The 20,460-nt window shown below is 40.0% G+C and overlaps 2 protein-coding genes across 4 annotated transcripts in view; one reads left to right on the top strand and one right to left on the bottom strand.

The window, feature by feature from the left end:
* Ccn6 (cellular communication network factor 6) overlaps positions 1-4,045 on the top strand; it is an 11,936-nt gene extending 7,891 nt beyond the window's left edge. The window contains exons 4-5 of the mRNA XM_038340440.1: positions 1,225-1,418; positions 3,008-4,045. Coding sequence (XP_038196368.1) covers positions 1,225-1,418; positions 3,008-3,289 — 476 coding nt within the window. The 3' untranslated portion in view covers positions 3,290-4,045. The remainder of the gene's footprint in view (positions 1-1,224; positions 1,419-3,007) is intronic.
* On the bottom strand, positions 2,669-20,460 carry Tube1 (tubulin epsilon 1). Of its 3 annotated transcripts, XM_038340437.1 has the most exons (12): positions 20,339-20,460; positions 20,170-20,243; positions 19,458-19,510; positions 17,808-17,865; positions 17,391-17,506; positions 13,668-13,789; positions 11,120-11,307; positions 10,732-10,904; positions 9,784-9,924; positions 7,419-7,559; positions 6,344-6,518; positions 2,669-4,938 (listed from the first exon to the last, which is right to left on the bottom strand). In XM_038340437.1, the coding sequence occupies exons 1-12, from the start codon at positions 20,361-20,363 to the stop codon at positions 4,780-4,782; spliced, it is 1,425 nt and encodes a 474-aa protein (XP_038196365.1). In that variant the 5' UTR covers positions 20,364-20,460; the 3' UTR covers positions 2,669-4,779. The 3 variants fall into 3 exon arrangements, with proteins under 3 accessions (XP_038196365.1, XP_038196366.1, XP_038196367.1); XM_038340438.1 differs by lacking the exon at positions 20,339-20,460 and having other exon boundaries at positions 19,458-19,644; positions 20,170-20,249; XM_038340439.1 differs by lacking the exons at positions 17,808-17,865; positions 20,339-20,460 and having other exon boundaries at positions 19,458-19,644; positions 20,170-20,249.

The raw sequence follows: 20,460 nt of genomic DNA, 5'->3' as shown, positions 1-20,460 counted from the left end.
CTAGCGTTTGCCAGGCCAGTACAAAGCAAGCAATGGCATCATCCCTCCCTCACGTTTTTCTCAGTGCTCATAAACACTAAGCTTTTGTTTTATTAATCTCATAATTTCTTTGGTTTTTAATGAATGTTGAACTAATTCCTGAACTGCAGGCCCTGGTTTATCTGTAAGCAGGGTTATCAGCAATGCAGTAATCGAGGATACCTTTACCTACTGCAGATGTGTCAGGCTAATCTGCTTCCTGCAGTGAGGGCTTTGACTGTTGTCTGCCTCCCGGTGTCTTTGTTTCCACTTCCATTGCTCACTGTTACACCGAGGGCAGCATCGGGAAGCCACTTTCATCAGGCAGCACAGGCTTCAGAGTGCAGTATTGTTATAAATTTCCATGATGGACAGGTGAGACTTGCGGTGCAAGCCTGGCGACCTGGATTTGAGCTCCGCATAACGGGGAAAGGACAGAATTGGCGACAGAATTGGCACACCAAGGCCTGTGCATCTCACCTTGACTACAATTTTCTAAGAGTAGATTTTAAAGTGGAAGAGAACTGATTTTATTGTCTCATTCTTAAATATTTTATTTTAGATCTTGAACATATCATGGAATTTAAATACTAAGATCATAATACTACACCAGCCATGGTGATACAGGCATAGTGCCTGTTTTCCTAAGGGTTGGAAGGCAGGACTGCGAGCGAGTTAGCAGGTAGTCTGAGCGGCACAGCAAAACCAGGTCTCAAGGAAAGAAAACCCACACTATTCTGCTTACTATCCTGAATTCCCTAATCCTACCAACGTTCACCTCGGTATCTGTTGGAAATATCAGGCAAGAGCAAACAAAAGACAGATACCGATCGGAAGCAGTCTAATCCTTGAGGATGGGTGGGCAGAATGATGTCAGATGAATCTATTCCCTAGAAACTACACAGCCACACTTGACGGAGAGAGGAAATGTAGGTACCAGGAAGGGAAGGATGACTTAGAATATAAGTGTTTATCCTTTCATGCAAAAAGCCTTAGAACTTTTAGATACCTACCGACTTTAGGTTTAAAAATGAAGTCCAGGTTCGAGACCAGCCTGGTCTACAAGAGCTAGTTCCAGGACAGGCTCCAAAGCCACAGAGAAACCCTGTCTCGAAAAACCAAAAAAAAAAAAAAAAAAAAAAAAAAAAAATGAAGTCCAGGATAAGTACATATGTGCACACATATGCAGTCTCCCATTTATGTTAGCTTACAGGAACCTCCCGCTTACTTGGAAAAAAAAGTGCCTTGTGCAAGCAACGAAGTGGACTCCCTGCTCCAGAACGTGTGGAATGGGAATTTCTAACAGGGTAACCAATGAAAACAGCAACTGTGAAATGAGAAGAGAGAAGAGGCTATGCTATATTCAGCCCTGCAACAGTAATATAGCCAAGACAGTGAAGGTACAGTGTAACCAGACTTAAGTGAATTGTGCTTGTGTTAAGTACCTGAAAAGTAATTAAGGTGTATGTATTCTCGAGGGAGGGAGAGTGTTTGAATCTCATCAAACAAAACCACCTCACTGTGACTGACTCTTAAGTCAAATTGTCTCAGAGGACAACAGGTGTTGACCTAGCTCAACTCTACAGGGAAAATTGTATATAGTAGTGGGATTATAGGTGTTCTTTCAGTTTAGTGAAGTGGGGCTTGTTGGGTGGTGGTGGTACGAGCCTTTAATCCCAGCAGAGGCAGGCGGATCTCTGAATTGAAGCCAGCCTGGCCTACAGAGTGAATTCTGGGACAGACTGGGCTACATAGAATCCAAGAGATACCTACTCTGAAGGAATGGTATGCGTGGAGGGTTACAAGACACTGGGCTGCTCAAGACCCATATTCTGTTTGTTTGGTTTTTGGGGGCAGGGTTTCTCTATTTTCTTGTTCATCCTAATTATAGAAGTATGACCAAAGTATTAAGCATAAAATTCCAGTTATTATACCATAGCATGAAAGCAGTTCTGTTTACAGTTACATATGACTGTTGCCTTGGAGGACCACACCAAAATGCTCTGTGCATGTTAGAAGAAACTTGCTGAAGGCCATGCTGTCCTACAACTAGCATAAAGTAGTAGAGCTGGTACTACTTCTTGACTGAAGCAAGAGAATTATCTTTTTATTTATTTTTTTGGAGACAGGGTCTCTCTATACTGTCCTAGAACTGACTATGTAGCCCAGGTTGGCCTCAAACTCAGAGATCCACCTGCCTCTGCCTCCAGAGTGCTGGAATTAAAGGGGTGTGACACCATGCCTGGTGCTGCAAGAGAATTGTCTTAATGGATTGATTTTTTAAATTTATTTTTGTGTATGCACTTAAGCACACATAGAAAAGACTAATTTTTAGAAATGATATAAACTGTATTATACTCAAGGTAGTCCCTATTGTATTATCAAGTTGATAACTCAGCTTTAAAGGGAATAAGCTGCCTATTCATGGGGGCTGGAGAGATGGCTCAGCAGTTAACATGGACTGTTCTTTCAGAGGACCCATATTGGATTTTTAGCACACACAAGCAGGCTCACAACCATCTGTAACTCTAGTTCCAGGGGATCTGATACCTTCTGGTCTCTGTAGGCACCAGGTACACAAGTGGTGCACAGACATACATGCAGGCAAGACACCCATAAGTGTAAACTAGAAATAAATAAGTCTTTAAAATTAACAAAAGATATTCATTCATTTATTCACCCACCCAAACTGAGTGATATGTTTTAGGGAATTTGCTAAGCCTTAGGTAAGTGACATTTAATAAGACACAGCTCTTTAAATGTAACAAAACAAGTAAGTTTTCATTTATTGTACAACTGAATAAAAGAACGAGAAGCACCAGGGCATCTGAAAGCATGAAGGGGCGAGGGTATGTCACAGAAGAGGGTCCTAGATGGCACGAACAACTACTCGTAATGCCCAAGAAATAACGGCTAGTACCTGCTATAAAATCCTTGTTACTGTAGTCAAATTTAAAGAATGACCTTTTTACTTCATTTATCTTTTCAGATCCCCAGAGGAAAAACATGTCAACCCACTTTCCAACTCTCCAAAGCTGAGAAATTCGTTTTTTCTGGATGCTCAAGTACTCGGAGTTACAGACCGACCTTTTGTGGAATATGCCTGGACAAGAGATGCTGCGTCCCCAACAAGTCTAAGATGATCACTGTTCGGTTCGACTGCCCCAGTGAAGGGTCCTTTCAGTGGCGGATGCTCTGGGTCACATCTTGTGTGTGCCAGAGAGACTGCAGAGAACCAGGAGATATGTTTTCTGAGCTCAGGATTCTATAAAGCCAAATATAGGGAGGAAAGTGTAAGGCTAAGTCATTCACGTCATATAATCAAAAAACTAAAGTAACTATAAAAGGATGAAACATTTATCTAATGGATTTAAAGCAGAAAGAGCCACTAGTTATTCTTTGGTTGCTTTGTTTGTGACATCAGAAGTTTCTAAAAAATATTCTAAAACAAAAGGGAATGCCTGAAAAAATTTAAATACAACTCATTTCTAGAGGATCTCTATAATTATGTAATATACACATATATGATACCACATAAGGATTTAATATATAATAAAAATACAATTTACAAGAACATTTTTTATATAGCTATAAAAAGACATAATTTAAAATTGTATTCTGTACCTGGCAATACAATCTATCAGATCCTATCACATGATATTAAAGGGAAGATTCTTAGAATAAGATACTATAAATGTATAATATTCATTGTCATGTTCTGAATATCAGCTAAGATGCTTGTAGGAAGGAGAAAATGGAATGTCTGGGACTACTGCTAATAACTGTAATAATGCAGTTTTTATACCAAATACTATAAAAAATCTAAACTATCAATATAAAAGCCAAAAATATAACAATAACTTAGCAAAGGGAAGAAACATGAACTATTAATAAACAAAGCATACAACAGATTAGTTTTTCTTGAAAAGGATTTTTTCCCCAAAAATTATTTCCTTGAAGGATAAACCAAACAATGGATCTGAAATATAAATGCGACTAAAAACAACATTAAAGATTCAAAATATTATGGAGTCTGGAATCATTTCAGTAAATAATGAGCATTTACTACGACATTCAGAAGAAGATACCAAGCTCAGCGGTGTCCTGCTCAGTGTCGATGAGGAGCTGAACATCTGCTTTTCAACTATTTTACAAGTGACTGTATGTCTAAGTTGTGATCTCTTGAGTATAGACATGTTACTACTCAAAGAACAGAACAACGGCTTATCAGCTTTAGTAAAGACTCCCCAAAGTCCAAACAGGACACACACCGATCTCCCATTCCTAGGACCTGCTTTCCCAGCATTTAAGCAGAGCACGAAAAGATAAAGATAAATACAGAAAAGATATGTACAGCTTTCCTGAGGCGTTCACCAGTGTGAGGCGGCAAAAAGAGGCGATGGGGAAAGAGAGATGAAGAACCCTCTCCCTCCACCGGCTCTCACTGCGCAGCCCAGGCTGGTCCTGAGCACAGTCCTCCTGCATGTCAGGCACACTGGATTTCATGGTGTATCACATCAGGCTCTCTCTTAATTTTGACAAATGCTACAAGTGATCCCATACACCGGTGTGTGTGTGTGTGTGTGTGTGTGTGTGTGTGTGTATAAACAAAATAGAAGCCATTGTTTTAGATAAAATACTTCCTAACTTCCTGATACTGTGAAAAATAAACTGGGCTTTCAGAATCACAGACAACGCTGAAAGACAAGGGAAAACGAATGTGAGCCAGAGAAAGTAACAGTGCATGTTTAGCTGCTTCTTTCACAAGGCCACGCTTAGCCGAGGCACATCCAGCACAGGCATGCTCTTTGTGGCATCGAGTTCATTATACTCCTGTATGAGAGCTGACAGAGAGGACACAGCTTCTGCAAAAGCACATTCCTCCATTCCGTCAACTTGAAGATAGTGATGGAGGTGAGCCTGCGATCGAAAAAAGACAACATTACCATCTCAGGAACTTAAGACATACAACTGCCCCATAAAACAAATATTGTTAAAATCCTCTATCATTCACCCATCCCTCCTTAGGAGCTCTAAGCAGTTGCTGAGGAAGGAGTGAGGCAGTTCTCAGTCGTAAATCCACTTGTAAAAGCCTTGCTTAAGTAAGCCCTCCACATTCATTCAAGGAACCCTAATAAATTACAGTGGAGGAACACACACACACAAAGACTTGAAGGTAGAGACTGAGAAGCAGAAGGGGTTCAGCTGGAAGGGAAGAGGAGAGGATCACAGGAAGTATGATCAAAGTAGATACTACGTGTGTAGGAAAGAGTGAAAGATTAAATGCATTTTAGACGCATACAACATTCAGCTCTAAACTGGAAGCAGGAACTTAAGTCAAATATTTTGCCTAAAGCTGTGTCTACTGTACAAGAGTGGCATGGGTGATAATGGGGTTGGCCAACCCATTTCTGATTGGATTTGAGGCCCCCTCCATTGGAGCTGTAACCCAGGACAAAAGTCCAAGACTCAGAAAGTCACAGGATGTAAGGGACAATATTTGTCATTGGTTTGCTAAATGGACATGTTGAAAAACTGTCCATTTATATTTATATTCATAGAATAGTGCTGCTCTCAATATTGATCATAAAGGCTTTCTTTTCCTTCTAGTGGATGGTGCAGAGACCAGTCAAAATGCGGAGAATAATTGAGTATCGAGTATGAGCTATAAATGGACAGACATCTACAGAACCCCTTCCTCCCACACCCCAGGCTCACCAAGGCTCAGGGCACACTGTAGAAGATAGTGTAGAAAGACTATAAGCCAGAGTATGAGAAAGAGCTTTGTGAGCTTAGGTTCTAGACATGGCCACTGTGCTCCTGGACTCGCAGTAGCTGTGGTTGCCAAGAGTGTGACGTGGACTGGGGAGGGTCTCCTAGGCCCCACTCCTTGTGCAGAGCTACTGGTAGTCAATGTTTGCTGGGGAAGGGAGAGTCATTCTTGCTCAGTGATGTAGTCACTGGTAAACAGCCCACATCAGAAACATCCACACTTGCGCTCGTGCAAGCAACCTAATCAAACTCAGTGTGAAACTAGGGAACTTGTTGGGAAGAAGTGGTGGTGGTGGGGGGAGGGCGAGAGCAGTGTGGGAGGAATATAATCAGAATACATTTTACACATTTGTGAAATTGTTGAATAAATGATTTCTTTTAAACAAGAATAGTATATTGCTTAAATCCTAAGAATTCATGGAATTTCTCATTTAACGTAGATACACAAACTTCTCTTTGCTTACAACAAATGTAACAGATACGCTGGACAGCGTTAGCCCTGACTTCCAATCATCTCCACCAAAGTGAGCGCAGTTACAAGGTGTGCAATTACCTTTTTCTTGTAGAGCCTCATGAACCTTTCTCTCAGCTCCATGAAGGTGGGCTTCACGCACGTGTTGTTTGCTAAAGCTAATAACGAATGGGAGTGACCCACAGGTGGCACTGAACACAGGCTAGTCTTCCAGCCTTCTTGATTCCAGGAGACAAAATGCAGAGCAGGTTTCAATCTGAAATACAAAAATCCTAAGGTAAGAACTAAGGTACAAAGAATGATATTACAGCAGCTCAGTCCACATAAGCAAACAAGACATCAGTAGAAGCACAGGTCTAACTATGTCATTTGGAATCTGCCATCTGTCTTCAAAACTGGCAGCATCTAGAACCTTCATTCAGTAACTGATGGAAGCAGATGCAGAGATTCACAACTAAGCACTGGGCCAAACTCCTGGAGTCCAGTCATAGAGAGTGAGGAGCTATATTACGAGCAAAGGGCCCAAAGCCATGAAGGGGAAACCCACAGAAAGGGCTGACTCGAGCTAGTGGGAGCTCACTGACTCTGGAATGACAGCTGGGGAACCTGCAGAGAACTGAACTAGGCCCTCTGAACGTGAGTGACAGTTGTGTGGCTTGGGCAGTTTATGGGGCCACTAGCAGTGGAACCAGTATTTGTCCCTAGTGCATGAGTTGGCTCTTTGGAGCCCATGCCCTATGGAGGAATACCTTGTTCAGTCTAGATACAGAGGGGAGGGGCGAGATCCCGCCTTAATGTGATGTGACAGACTTTCTTGACTCCCCATGGGAAGCCTCACCCTCTCTGAGGAGTGTATGAGGGGTGGGGTGGAGAGATGGGGGGAGAAGGAGGACAGAAGGGAGAGGGAACTGGGACTGGTAAGGAAAATAAGATTGCTTTAAAAATGAAACACACAAACAAAGCTGCAGCATCATGCGACAGTATGAAGAAGCACCTCATGTCTCCCTTAGTGCTGACAAAAACGAGGCTCTGTACTTAAGGAGCCACTTACCTCGGGCCACATTTTACTATAATTTCAACAGAGGCTTTCTTAACTACTATGCACTATACTGCCCTAACCTGTACACGTGAATTATCTTAAAAATAAAAACCAAACCTTTCAATATTTCTGCGAAGATCTGAAATCTGCACATTTCCTCTAACGATGAGGGCACAGGCGAGGTAGAGACTATGCCTGGGGTCTGCTTGGATGAGCTGGTGATCTTTACTAAAGGCATCTGAAAACATCTGGTCCAATCTACAACAGGAAAGCACCACTGTTTACACAGAATGTGTCTCTTTCTTCTACACATAACCACAGAATGAAAATATACACCGCATGGCAGCTCCTGGGTTACCTACAGTAAGGCAGATGTCGGAAACAAAGGAAATAAACCCATCAAACCCTAACAACAGAAAAGGACACCATGACAAATTAGCATATTTTAAAAGGTCCTTGTGGATTTTTACTAAAACTTTAATAAACATCAATTACCACAAACTATCACAATTAAAATTAAAATGTTGATAGAAGTATTATTTATATCAAAATATACCAAGCAGATTACAGAATAGCTCACTGACTTTAAAATATTTAAATTAGAGAATCAAGTCAAACACATTCATTTTTCATTATGCTGAACTTAGAAATAAAGATTAACTTTAAATATAAAAAATTCACTTAATACTAGTTTATTACTGCTGGGTGTGGTGGCATGTGCCTTTAATAATCCCAGCACTCAGGAGGCAGAAGTCAGCGGACTTCTGAGTTTGAGGTCAGCCTGGTCTACAGAGCAAGAGTTTCCAGAACAGCCAGAACTACAAAGAGAAATCCTGCCTCAAAAAAATGGGAGAAAAAAAGTTTACTACCAGTATTCATTCGGTGTCCATGTTAATCAGGCTGTGCTGATGTGCACTGACCAATCAGCGATCACCACCCATACACCGCACACCGCTTCCCCTGCTGAGATCATTATGGGATCCCTGGCAGATACTGGCTGGTGCCAAAGGCCCTTTTGCTAAAATAAAGTTTATTAGCATCACTTGTAATACTCCTGAAGTATAGAACTGCTATCAAAACTTTAATTGTAAAAAGAAATTTCTGAGGGCTAGCGAGACAGCTCCATGGTTAGGAGTGTGTGTTGTTCTGCAGAGGGCCCGAGTTCAAGTCCCAGTACCCAGTGGATCTGTAGGCACCTGCACTCATGCTCACATACACACTCACAACATACACTTAATTTAAAAAAAAAAAATCTTAAAACAACAACAAAACAACCCTTTGGGCCCACAAGATGGCTCAGCAGGTGCTTGCTGTTAAGCCCGGCAACCTGGATTCAATTCCCAGGACCCCATAATGGAGAGAACTGAATCCAACAAGGTGCTTTCTGTTCCTCAAACACACCATGGCACACACAAAATAAAAATTTAAAAATGTAATAAAGATAGTAATAAAAAAGTATTTTTAATTTCTTTCTCATTTACAGTCTCCCACAGCAAATACCAGTGTGAGCCTTTGAAGCTCATCATCACTGTATAAGCTAAAAGCATCTTTTCTTTTTAAAAAATCATCCATCCATCCATCCATCCATCCATCCATCCATCCATCCATCCATTCATTCATGTTATCTGTTTAAGCCGTGTGTTTGCACCACACAGGCATGCCTGGTGATCCTGGAGACCAGAAGAGGTGTCAGAACCCCTGAAACTGGAGTTACAGATAGCTATGAGCCATCATGTGGGTTCTGGGGGTTTCCAGGGCTTTATGAATGCTAGGCAGCTCTACTAACTGAGCGACATCCAGCTACTTTGTTTTTTGTAATTTTTTGAGATAGTCTCACTGTGTATCCCAGACTGGCCTAGCCCCCAAGTGCTAGTATTATAGGTGTGTACAACCACGCCAGCCTAAAGACATTTTTTCACTTTTTTTTTTGAGAGAGGATCTCACCATGTGGATCTGGCACGCCACTTGCTATGCTGGCCTCAAACTCATAAGAGATCTGCCTACCTCTACCTCCTGAGAGCTGGGATTAAAGGCAAGTGTTATCAAGTCTGGCCCTGAAAACATCTTCAAGGTGGTCTGAAAATAATATGCAATACATATAAAGCCTTTTATGGTGATTGGCTGTGGTTAAGAACTTTAAAAGATACCATTTCATCTACCCCATACACAGTAAGATGAGGAATTTAAGACATTTGCCCAAGATCCTACAACTAGCAACAGAATCAGGATTCAAGCCTGCCAGATTCTATTAATTTTCAAAAGTCAAAAAATTTAGTTATCAGGTTTAGCTTCAGTTTAACACTACGTTTTAAAACAATTTACTTCTAAATAAATATTTGCCTAATAAAAATGACTGTCACTAACTACATTTTATATGATTCTCGCCAAAAAAATGATATAAATAATCTGAGTTAATATAAATTTTTTTTCACTGAAATTTCACTTCATGTTCTCAGGAAAATGGAAGCCAGTTCTACCTTACCTTCGAGGGGGAATGTTCACATCTGCCAGAGTATACAGAGGTGTAAGGCTTGACACAAGATAATGAAGTTGAGGGAAAGGAACCAAGTTCATGCTGATCTCATTCAAGTCCATATTAAGGGATCCCTCAAATCTTGCAGAGCTAAAGGCCAACATCAGAACAATGAGAAATGTTTTCATTTAAAACCACAATTCGGCAGGCTGTCTTCTCACATTCCTTCTTAGCAATTCTTATTTCAAGATTTCTAATGTGAAGCAACATCTACTATACTTGTTCATTATACAAGCAAAAGTATCTTTTAAAAACAGATACAATGAGTTCAACACCTACAGGACCATTGCTTAATGTGGAAATATTACTATATTTATTAATGGTTTGATTAATATACTCATAATCATAAAATCATGATCAATCTTAACTGCTTGAGAGATTTGAGACCCAAGACATGGAAATGTTTTGTCTCCAATGACAAAGATGTATAGATTGGCTGGTTCATAGCAGTGGCAGCATGTCTACCGTGAGGCTGCTGAGCATGGAACTCCCACTAGTGTTCCAAGTAACAATCTTGGAGAATTGCTGGCTTACCATTCTAACACATGAAAACACAACACAAAATGAGTAGCAAAAATTGGCCTTGATGGGAACAAAAATCAGACACAAAGTTGGGCAGGAGGAGGGGTTAGGAGGGTTAGTATGACTAAATTATGTTGTAGAAATTCTCATAGAACTAATAAAAACATGTCAGACAAATAAAAGAAGCTCCAACAACTTAGAAAAACCAAATAAACGCAATGGGGCTGGGCCTGTAGCTTAGTGGTTCAGTGCTTGTTTCAATACATTCAAGAACTAGATTTAACAGTGTCCCCAAATCAAACAAAAGAATAAAATACCACTAAATGTAAACATTGCAAAGGCACAGTGACTTTGCCAAAGTCCTGAGAGGGTTACCTTGTCAGGCTGAGGAGCAGATTTGCCACAATGTTGTTCATTGCGTCAAAAGGCTTCTTGGGGCACTTTGTAACAGTCCCCACATTCGTGGTAACTAGACTCTTAGGCTTCACAGCTGCACCCAACTTGCCAGAAGTTACAAGATCAATTTTGCTAATGATGTCAAATAAAGACTTGAGAAAAAAAATAATATTGGGTGAGAAACTACTAGTGAATCACTTAGACGGCATTTTACTAGGCAAGAAAAGAAAAATAATTTAAACTTATTCTTTCTCTTAGACAGAGAAGGTTAAAAACTGAAGAGAATACCGAACAGACACAAATGCATGTATATAACACAGAACTGAGTGAATATAAAATATGTCCGGAGTCCAGTACCATTTCTTACTTGGTTGTCAATGGGCAGCACACAGTCTGCATGCTCATTCAGTTCCTTCATGGCCAGCATGCTGTTGTAAGGCGAGGTGATGACATCGTCCTCGCTGGAAGGATAAACTGCTGTCACAAATCTGTACACTTCTGGGAATTCATCTTCGAGCACCTTTAGCAGAAACGTGCCAAGTCCAGATCCTGTTCCTAAGAAGCGGCATTTTAAGAAGAAAACAACAAACAACACAAACGGTTTGAAGTCTAATTCTGGAGGACCCAGAGAGCACAGGCAAGGCTGCCAAGGCTCAGGTGCAGAATTCCATCTCAGGTTCTGAGCATGAGTCTGGGATGGCTTTCTCTAATCTTCTTTTGTATTTAAGTCATTAGATAACAAATAAACTGAACATGAAAAATTCAACTAAGAGAGCACCCAGTATTCCTGATAAAAGCAACTTAAAAAACGAAAACAAAACTGACAGCCTTTGTAGGACTCTCACCCCTTATTCTCAAAGGGGCGAGAAGAAATTTCCTAGCAGAATGTTTTTCCAGGAAGACAGTGGCCTTCCCCTCTCCCACCAGGGAGATTCCGAGCACAAGGTCACTTAGCTCGGCCCAGCCAGCCAACTGGTACAGGCTGATAAAGATGGCCTTGCTCTAAGAACAAGGATGGGTGAGAGCAAAAGACCTTGTACCGTGCCAAAGCCGCTTCAGAAAGCCTCTTTGTAGTTACGCCTTTAAACGCTTACCCCACAGAGGAGATACAACTCCTCTCTACCTCACTGCAGCGGGGTCAGAGACGGGTTCCAAACATGTTTGTATCATGCTAATTAAACCTTGCTTATTACAGTCTGGGCTTCTCTGGTGGTCTCTCTCTGGGGTTCATAATCTGGGCACAACACTTTGGTCTCAAGATACATATTGTCTCAATGACACAGAAAACTATCATGTCATCAAGAAACTTCAAACGCCTAATAAAATATGTTCATCTTGTTTACAAAGTTTCACACATGTTCCTAATGCTCATTTAAATGAAGAAACCCTAGAAATCTCATTAATAACTTTAATGTTTAAAGTCACATTTATACAAATTTAGAAATTTTTAAGGACTTAAAGGAAAAAAGTGGATTCTATAACTTATTTCTATGATACTTAGTGATAAAGTTAGTAAGAGTGTTTTTAAGTTGAAACAGGAGGAAGTAGCAATGTGTCATATGTAATAGAATAAGTAGTTTTCTGAATTGTGTTTATACATATATATAATTTATTATGTTAAAATGTGGACCAAAACTCCCAGGTGAGTGCATCATGTGGGCCTTGGGCCTGCCCTCCCCCTCCCCCTCCCCCTTTTTATAACTCTATTACCTGGTTCTTCACTGGAAACATTGTATATGATAATGTCATTTTTGCAAGCCTCAGAATGTAAAATCTTAATCTCAGTTTAGGAAGAAAAGGATGTAAATTTTTTCTTCCAAACCTTGTTAATATTACCATTTTAAAATTATCACACTAACCTTGTTTCTGTTTAATGAACAGGAGAGCAAAACACTTCCATTCCAAATTAGAGACTCATCTAGGAACACAAAGCAATGCAGACCATGTTTCAAGCTCAGCAGTTACTACTGAGGAATGGGTGCTCTTTAAGGAACTGACTGAAGTCATTTCTTTTATCTTCAGTTTTCTTATTGGAGGGAGGTGTGGGAAGGTTTGAAGGTGGTTAATAAAAGTTATTAGTATCCTCATAATGGCAAGCCACATAAGAACATGCCAGAAAAGCTCAACTCCACTTGGGATATAGGAACAAAGAAGCATTTCTCAAAAGTGCACGCATACTGGAGTGTGTTTGAAATATTACAAGAGAATCTAAAAGTGAAAAAAATTCAAAATTAAAAAAAGAAAAATAGGCTCACAGTGAGATTCTCACAATTTTTTATGTGTACATGCTTTTTTCTGTGTATACATACTTCTTTGTGTGTGTGCTCATGCACTGCAGATATGTGTACATATGGAGGCCAAAAGACAATACCAGATATTATTCAAATGCCATCCACTACTTTGCTTGATACAGTCTCCCACTGACCTGGAGTTAGTTGTCCATTGAACCCCGGGGGCCCATCTGTCTCTTGCTCCCTGAAATTACAAGCATGTGCCTCCACACCCAGCCTTTTTATGTGGGTTCTGAGGCTCAAACTCAGGTCCTCATGCTTATGGTATAAACATTTTATTCAATAAGCTATCTTAGCCCCACCTTCACAAACTTTTAAGATGAAATATGCAAACACTGCAGCATACATATACCTATCATGTAAACCAGTCTACATCATGGGTCGTATGAACTCTAGGCTAGCTATGAATGTGGCCCAACATGGTATGTGAAGCATTATGAGGTTGTTTTTCTGTGCATGGTGCTTGTGCATGAAGCCTCTAGTTGATACTGTGTCTCAGTGTGAAAAGGCTGGACATGCCTGCCTGCTCAGTTGTAGGCATCAGGTCCAAAAATAAGACTGATGTTTGCAAAATAAATTCCCACTCACATGTAACTTCCTTACAGGCAAATGAGTGACTCCTACCTCCTCCCATGGAGTGTATGACGAAGAAACACTGCAAGCAGTCACACTGCTCTGCTGACTTGCGGAGCTTTTCTAGGATCTGTTCCCGGTAAAGACTTCCAAAAACCTTGTGACCCACAGCCCTGAAATTAAGAACACAGATTAAAAAAAAAAATCCTTGATTTATTATTTGATTTTATTATTTCTGCTCTAAATAAAGATTGAACAAAAATGGAGAAACTATTTAAATTGTACTAAGAAATCTATTCTTTCATGTAATAAATTCTATTTATTATAGATTGATTACATACCAAAAATTCTCAAAAATCCTGATAAGTAAGCAACGGGAATTAACTATTGTTTTCTAATCGTATTTACAATTTTTCTCCAAATAAATTATAAAAAAATAAGAATTTAGTTTTGTTTCCATTTAAACTAAACTCTGAACCATAGTGAATTTACATATTAAAAAGAAGAATGAGGTCAGCTCAACAGACAACAAAATGAAAAATTTCAAACTAATTTATCTGGTTTAAAATGGGAAAAGCTGGTCACATCACATTAGCAGATGAAATGGCAACAGTTGAAAATGACAGTGAAGAGTCTGAGCGGTCTGTTAATCAAATCTTGGAGCACCACTATGATACAACACAAGATAAAAGATCTCCCCGCTACACACAGCTTCATACAGTGCAAACATTACATGATTGTACACAACCAGAGGAAGGCTCATTTCTTAAGTGACTGGTCCCTGGTCTCCTGATACATGGAATTTCGAATTCAAATTCATGCTTTAATAAACTATACATCTGAACAAACAACATGAAGCAATTAATTTTTAAGCAACAACAAAAAATTGGTGTGAATTCTTTAACTGTTGGGCGTGGCTTTCCCCATAAAAAGGTCATATATTTAAGACAGCCTGTATCAGCCTGGATAGGAGGATCCTGGTTTGCTTTGGATCTTTCTGTTAATTCTACTTCTTTGTATATTTTGGAGACCAGATGTGGAGCTGATGAAGACTTTTTCCCATTCTGCAGGCTGTTGTTTTTTTGTCTTGTTGACCATGTCCTTTGCTTTACAGAAGCTTCTCAGTTTCAGGAAGTCCCATTTATTAACTGTTGTTCACAGTGTCTGTACTACTAGAGGTATATTTAGGAATTGATCTCCTGTGACAATGCATTTAAGTATACTTCCTACTTTTTCTTCTATGAGGGTCAGTGTGGTTGGTTTTAGGTCTTTAATCCATTTGGACTTGAGTTTTATGCATGGCAATAGATAAGGATCTATTTGCATTCTTCTACATGTCAATATCCAATTACGCAAGCACCATTTGTTGAAGATGCTTTCTTTTTTTCAGGTGTTCGTAGGTGTGTTGATTGATATCCAGGTGTTTGATTCTATTCCATTGGTCATCCTGTGTATTTTTATGCCAATTACCAACCTCTTTTTTTGGTTTTTCGGGACAGGGTTTATTTGTATAATAGTCCTAGTTGTCCTGGAACTAGCTCTTGTAGACCAGGCTGGTCTCAAACTCACAGAGATCCACCTACCTCTACCTCTGGAGTGCTGGGATTCATTACTATTGCCCTATGTTAGAGTTTGAAGTCAGGGATTGTAATACCTCCAGAAGTTTATTGTACAGGATTGTTTTGGCTATTCTGAGTTTTTAAAAAAATTTTCCATGTGAAGTTGAATATTGTTCTTTTAAGGTCTGTGAAGAATTTTGCTGGGATTCTGATGGATATTGCATTGAATTTGTAGATTGCTTTTTGATAAGATTGCCATTTTTACTGTTAATCCTACCTATCCAAGAGCATGGGAGATCTTTCCATCTTTCTGCTGTGCTGATTTCTTTCCTCAATGATTTAAAGTTCTTGTCATACAGGTTTTTGGCTAAAGTTACCCCAAGATATTTTGTTATTTGTGGCTATTGTAAAGGGTGATGATTCTCTGATTTCATTTTCAGTCTGTTTATCATTTGTATAAAGGAAGGCTACTGATTTTTTTTTTTTAGTTGATCTTGTTTGTATCCTGCTATATTACTGAAGGTGTTTATCAGTTTACGAGTTCCCTGGTAGAATTTTTGAGGTCACTTATGAATACTATCATATCATCAGCAAATAGTAAAAGTTTGACTTCTTTTACAATTTGTATCCCCTTGATCTACTTTTTTTGTCTTATTGTTCTAGCTAGAACATCAAGTATTATTTGAATACATATGGGGAAAGTGGACAATCTTGTTCCTGATTTTAGTGGGATGGCTGTGAGTTTCTCTCCATTTTGTTTGATATTGCTGTTGGCTTGCTGTGTATTGCCTTTTTTATATTTAGGTATGCTCCTGTATCCCTGCTCTTTCCAAGACCTTTATCATGAAGGGGTGTTGAATTCTGTCAAAGGCTTTTTCAGCATCTAATGAGATGAGCAGGTGGTTTTATTCTTTCAGCTTGTTTATATGGTGGATTATATTGATGAATTTTTCATGGTGAAGCATCCCTGCATCTCTGGGATGAAGCCTACCTGATCATGGTGGATGATTTTTTTTTTTTTTTTTGATGCGTTCTTGGATTCGGTTTGCCAGTATTTTATTGAGTATTTTTGCATCAATGTTCACGAAGGAGACTAGTTTGTAATTCTCTTTCTTAGTTGTGTCTTTTTGTAGTTTGAGTATCAGGGTAACTGTAGCCTTGTAAAAAGAGTTTGGCAATGTTTCTTCTGTTTCTGTTGTTTGGAACAATTTGATGTTATTGAAAATCTGGTAGAATTCTGCACTGAAAACATCTGGTCCCGGGCTTTTTTTTTGGTTGGGAGACTTCTGATGATTGTTTCTATTTCCTTAGCAGTTATAGGCCTATTTAACTTGCTTATCTGGTCTTTAGTTTTGGTATGTGATACTTATCCAGAAAATTGTCCATTTCCTTTAAGTTTTCCAATTTTGTGGAGTACAGGTGTTAGAAGTATGATCTGATGATTCTTTGGATTACCTCATTGTCTGTTGTTATATCCCCTTTTTATTTCTAATTTTATTAATTTGGATATTTTCTCTCTGCCTTTTGGTTAGTGTGGATAAGGTTTGTTTATTTTGTTGATTTTCTTGAAGAACCAACACTTTGTCTCATTGATTCTTTGTATTGTTTTGTTTCTATTTTGTTGAATTCAGCTCTCAGTTTGATTATTTCTTGTTGTCTAGCCCTTCTGGGCTAGTCTGCTTCTTTTTGTTCTGGGCTTTCAGGTGCTTTTTTAATTTGCTAGTGTGGGATTTTTCTAACTTCTTTATGTAGGCATTTAGTGCTTGAACTTTCCTCTTAAGCACTGCTTTCATTCTGTATCATAAGTTTGCATATGTTATGTGGTCATTTTCAATAAATTTTAGAAGTGTTTAATTTCTTTATTTCTTCCTTGATCCAGTGGTAATTCACTTGAGCATTGCTCAGTCTCCATGAGTTTGTGGGCTTTTTGCAATTAGTGTTGCTGTTGAATATGAGTAATTTTTAAAAGTACTTAAAACATTTAAGAATTTAGGGTATCAATTTCTCATGATTAGTTTTCTATTTAAAAAAAAAAAACAGAAATGGGATTGAAAGTAAAACCTGGCAGCTTCTGAGCATCATAAAGCATCATCACCAACTAATTATTAAAAGATGAGGCAGAAAGGCTGATACTTTTGTGTGGCAAACTGCACTTTGCTTTCATTACAGCAGGACCTATTAGGACTTTTTCAAATGACATTTAGTATGTTCTCACCAATTGTTTCCTGAGCCAGAAATATCAGTGATGAGTTGTTTGCTGTCAAACACATCTCTCAGTGGTCCTTGGAGAATTTCATTAACTACTCCCTCTTCCATGTCAATCAAAACTGCCTGAAAAAAAAAAAGAATTTAAATTTGGAATATTTTCTCTAGTAATATATAAATTCAAGAATTAATGAGCTGTAAATTATATTGTTCTTTTTTACAATTTAAGGTTAATTAAAATATTTCTTCATGTAATCTATTGTAAGATTAAAGGCGTGCACCACCAACACCTGGTTAACCTTTCCTTTTCTTAAAATCAAAGACTACTAACCAACAACCAGAAGGGAAAGACAAACTTGCAGAGAAACAATTAACTCAAATTTTACTGCCATGTTACAAAGTAAGAACCCTAGAGAATGCATCTTACTCGTGCTTTTAATGAAGATATTCTTCCTTTGGAAATATTGCTGCCATCACCACCCACTCTGAAACATAAAGAAATTGAGAAAGGGTCATGAGACTTCCCAGGACTGGTAGTGTTCGCTTTCACATTCCCCTTCTGTCATACTGGTCCAGGGGAATCAAACTCAAGTCCTCAGCTTGGCAGCAACCCCCTGACCTGCTGCGCCACCTTGCCAGCCTCAGTATCTATGTCTTTGAGGCATTTCCAGTTTTGTGAGATAAGTGGGTTTCTTTCTTGTTTAAGTTATTGTTAATTAGCTATTCTGCTGCGGCCAACACATCAAATGATATAAGACTACATACCACTCAGTCTATTTCTAGAATTTTACTACAACCTGTGAATAAGCCTAGCGTACAGGTCAATATAATTCACAAGACAGAGACTAGATGAGGAGCTGATTAAACACAGGTATGACAGGCCAGCAGTAAGCGAACTACAATCCCCAGGTCAACGCCAATCAGCTGCCCGCTTTGCTAAGGAGAGTTTTGTTTAAATACAGCTATCTCCATTTGTTCATGTGCCTATTATCCATGAAGATAAACACCTGCAACAAGACCTTATGTGTCCAAGTATTTGCTATCTGTTTTGTCATGCCTCCATTACTGGTATATTCCTATCATGTTGTTAAAAAGGATTAATTTGATAGGCAGGTATATACAAATATGTGGTAGCAGTTTTCATAAGGGTTTTTGGGTACCACACCTGTGGAACAGAGGCTGGAACCCACACCACAGAAGAGAGATGCCCATGCCTTTCCCTCCTCTCCAAACTCTAGACTGAGGAAATACAATGCTTTCATTTAAAAGTATATGACACACAAGGTAGAATTACATGAAAACCCCAGACTGTCAAATATGTAATAAATTTTATTTTATTAACTTGCAAAGAATTTGGTTTCATTTTATCATTTTTCAAACATTTCTGGTTTTGTTTCTCTCCCCAAAGCTTCCTTCCTGCTTTTATGTCACATACTGACCTTCTGCCCCCACCTCTGTTTCTCTCTTCGTCCCCTCGCATGGCCTATCCAGTTCTATTCAACTAGGTAATAACCGAAGACGCGACTATCAGGAAAGGAAGGTGTGGTAGTGAGCTAGTGAGAAGCATGTGAAAGAACTATGACCCAGACACATCTACGAACACGTACTTGAGGGGGAGGATATTGAGGGCCTCTCGTAAGTGAACTGCTCTAAATGACACCCACCTCCCTGTAGTAGCTCTTCTTCATGTGACCCCCATGAAAGGGTTGTTGGACCCTTAGGGGTCTCAATCCATGGGTTGAGAAACTGTTCTAAAGTCAAATAGTCAATAAAAACCAACCCATGACATGGTACCCTCACTGAAAACTTGAGGTTTCTCTGACTAAAACATCACTCCAAAGTTAATGCAGTCTCTTTAAAGGCTCCTTGTGGTCCTTACTGAAGCCTGTCAAGGAAGCCTGCTATTCAGTAGGCATGAAAATGTGACTAGAGAACAGTCTTCAGTCATATCAGCAGACATGGCTGACACCATCACAGCCGGGGACTGCTTCCAGAACCCGGTAAGCAATCCCTCCACTCTGCTGACCCGACAGGGAGGAATCAATGCCAATGTAGAGAAGGACTCTCATCCCCTTACCTGGTATCCACGTTCCTGAAGAAACTGCTGAGTGCATCGTCATAAATTCCTTTCTAAACATAAAACAAGTATAGCATTTAAGTTTATTTTCTCTCAAGTCCTTCGAATTTTAGTAATTCTACAACGCCAAAAGGGCCACCGTGCAGCTCTGAGACAAAGAAAGCCAGGTCGGTTCTTCCAATTGCGTCTGAAGAGTAAGATACCAATAGAACTCCTGGTTAAATCTGAGAGAGAGATGAAAAATGTATGCCCTATAGGACTGTACAGCTGGCACACCAAGTGAGAATTCCCTGGGATACTCGATCGCCTGCTATGTTATCTATTTTATAGCGCTTTCACCTATAGAACCTACTCCCTTTCAAAAACGTTAAAAAAAAAAAAAAAAAAAAGGACCTCTGAGGATTAGGGAAACCCAAGACCAAACTCTTTGGCCAGTGTCTTCTACCTGTGACTTACAGCAACGTTGGTTTAAAATCAAACTTGCTACGTTCCGCATGAGAAGATCCTATGCAACTTATGATAAAGATATAAAGGCAATTTATGGCATAGATAAGATCGCTCAAATGAGACCAGCATGGTCTACACAGCGAGTCCAGCTCAGTCGGGGCCCCGAAGCGAGACCATAGCGAGAGCCAAGCCTCAAGTGAACCAACCCTTCCTCCTCCGCTGGCCGACCCGGGTGACAGGAGAGGGTCTCAGGGCGAGCGCGTACCTGGTTGACCGCGGCGTGCTCCCTCAGCGCCAGATCCCAGAAGCAGCAGCCGATCTGGTTTCCGCACTGCCCGACTGCGGCCGGCGGCGGGGAAGAGAGAGAAGCACGTTAGGAAGACAAGCAGGTGCCTGGGCTCCGCGGCGACCCGGGGGACAAGGGGGCAGCTCACCCTGTACGACCACCGACTGGGTCATCCCGGCCAGCGGAGCAGCAGCAGGAGCGCTCCCGCTTGGACTCCCGCCCCGGCATTCGAGCCCAAAGACGCGCTACGACGGGCGGCCGTAAGTCACG

Source organism: Arvicola amphibius, chromosome 8 (genome assembly GCF_903992535.2).
Source record: "Arvicola amphibius chromosome 8, mArvAmp1.2, whole genome shotgun sequence".
Taxonomy (NCBI): Eukaryota; Metazoa; Chordata; class Mammalia; order Rodentia; family Cricetidae; genus Arvicola; species Arvicola amphibius.
Note: the sequence above shows the minus strand (reverse complement) of the source record. Positions and strands in the feature narration are given on the sequence as shown.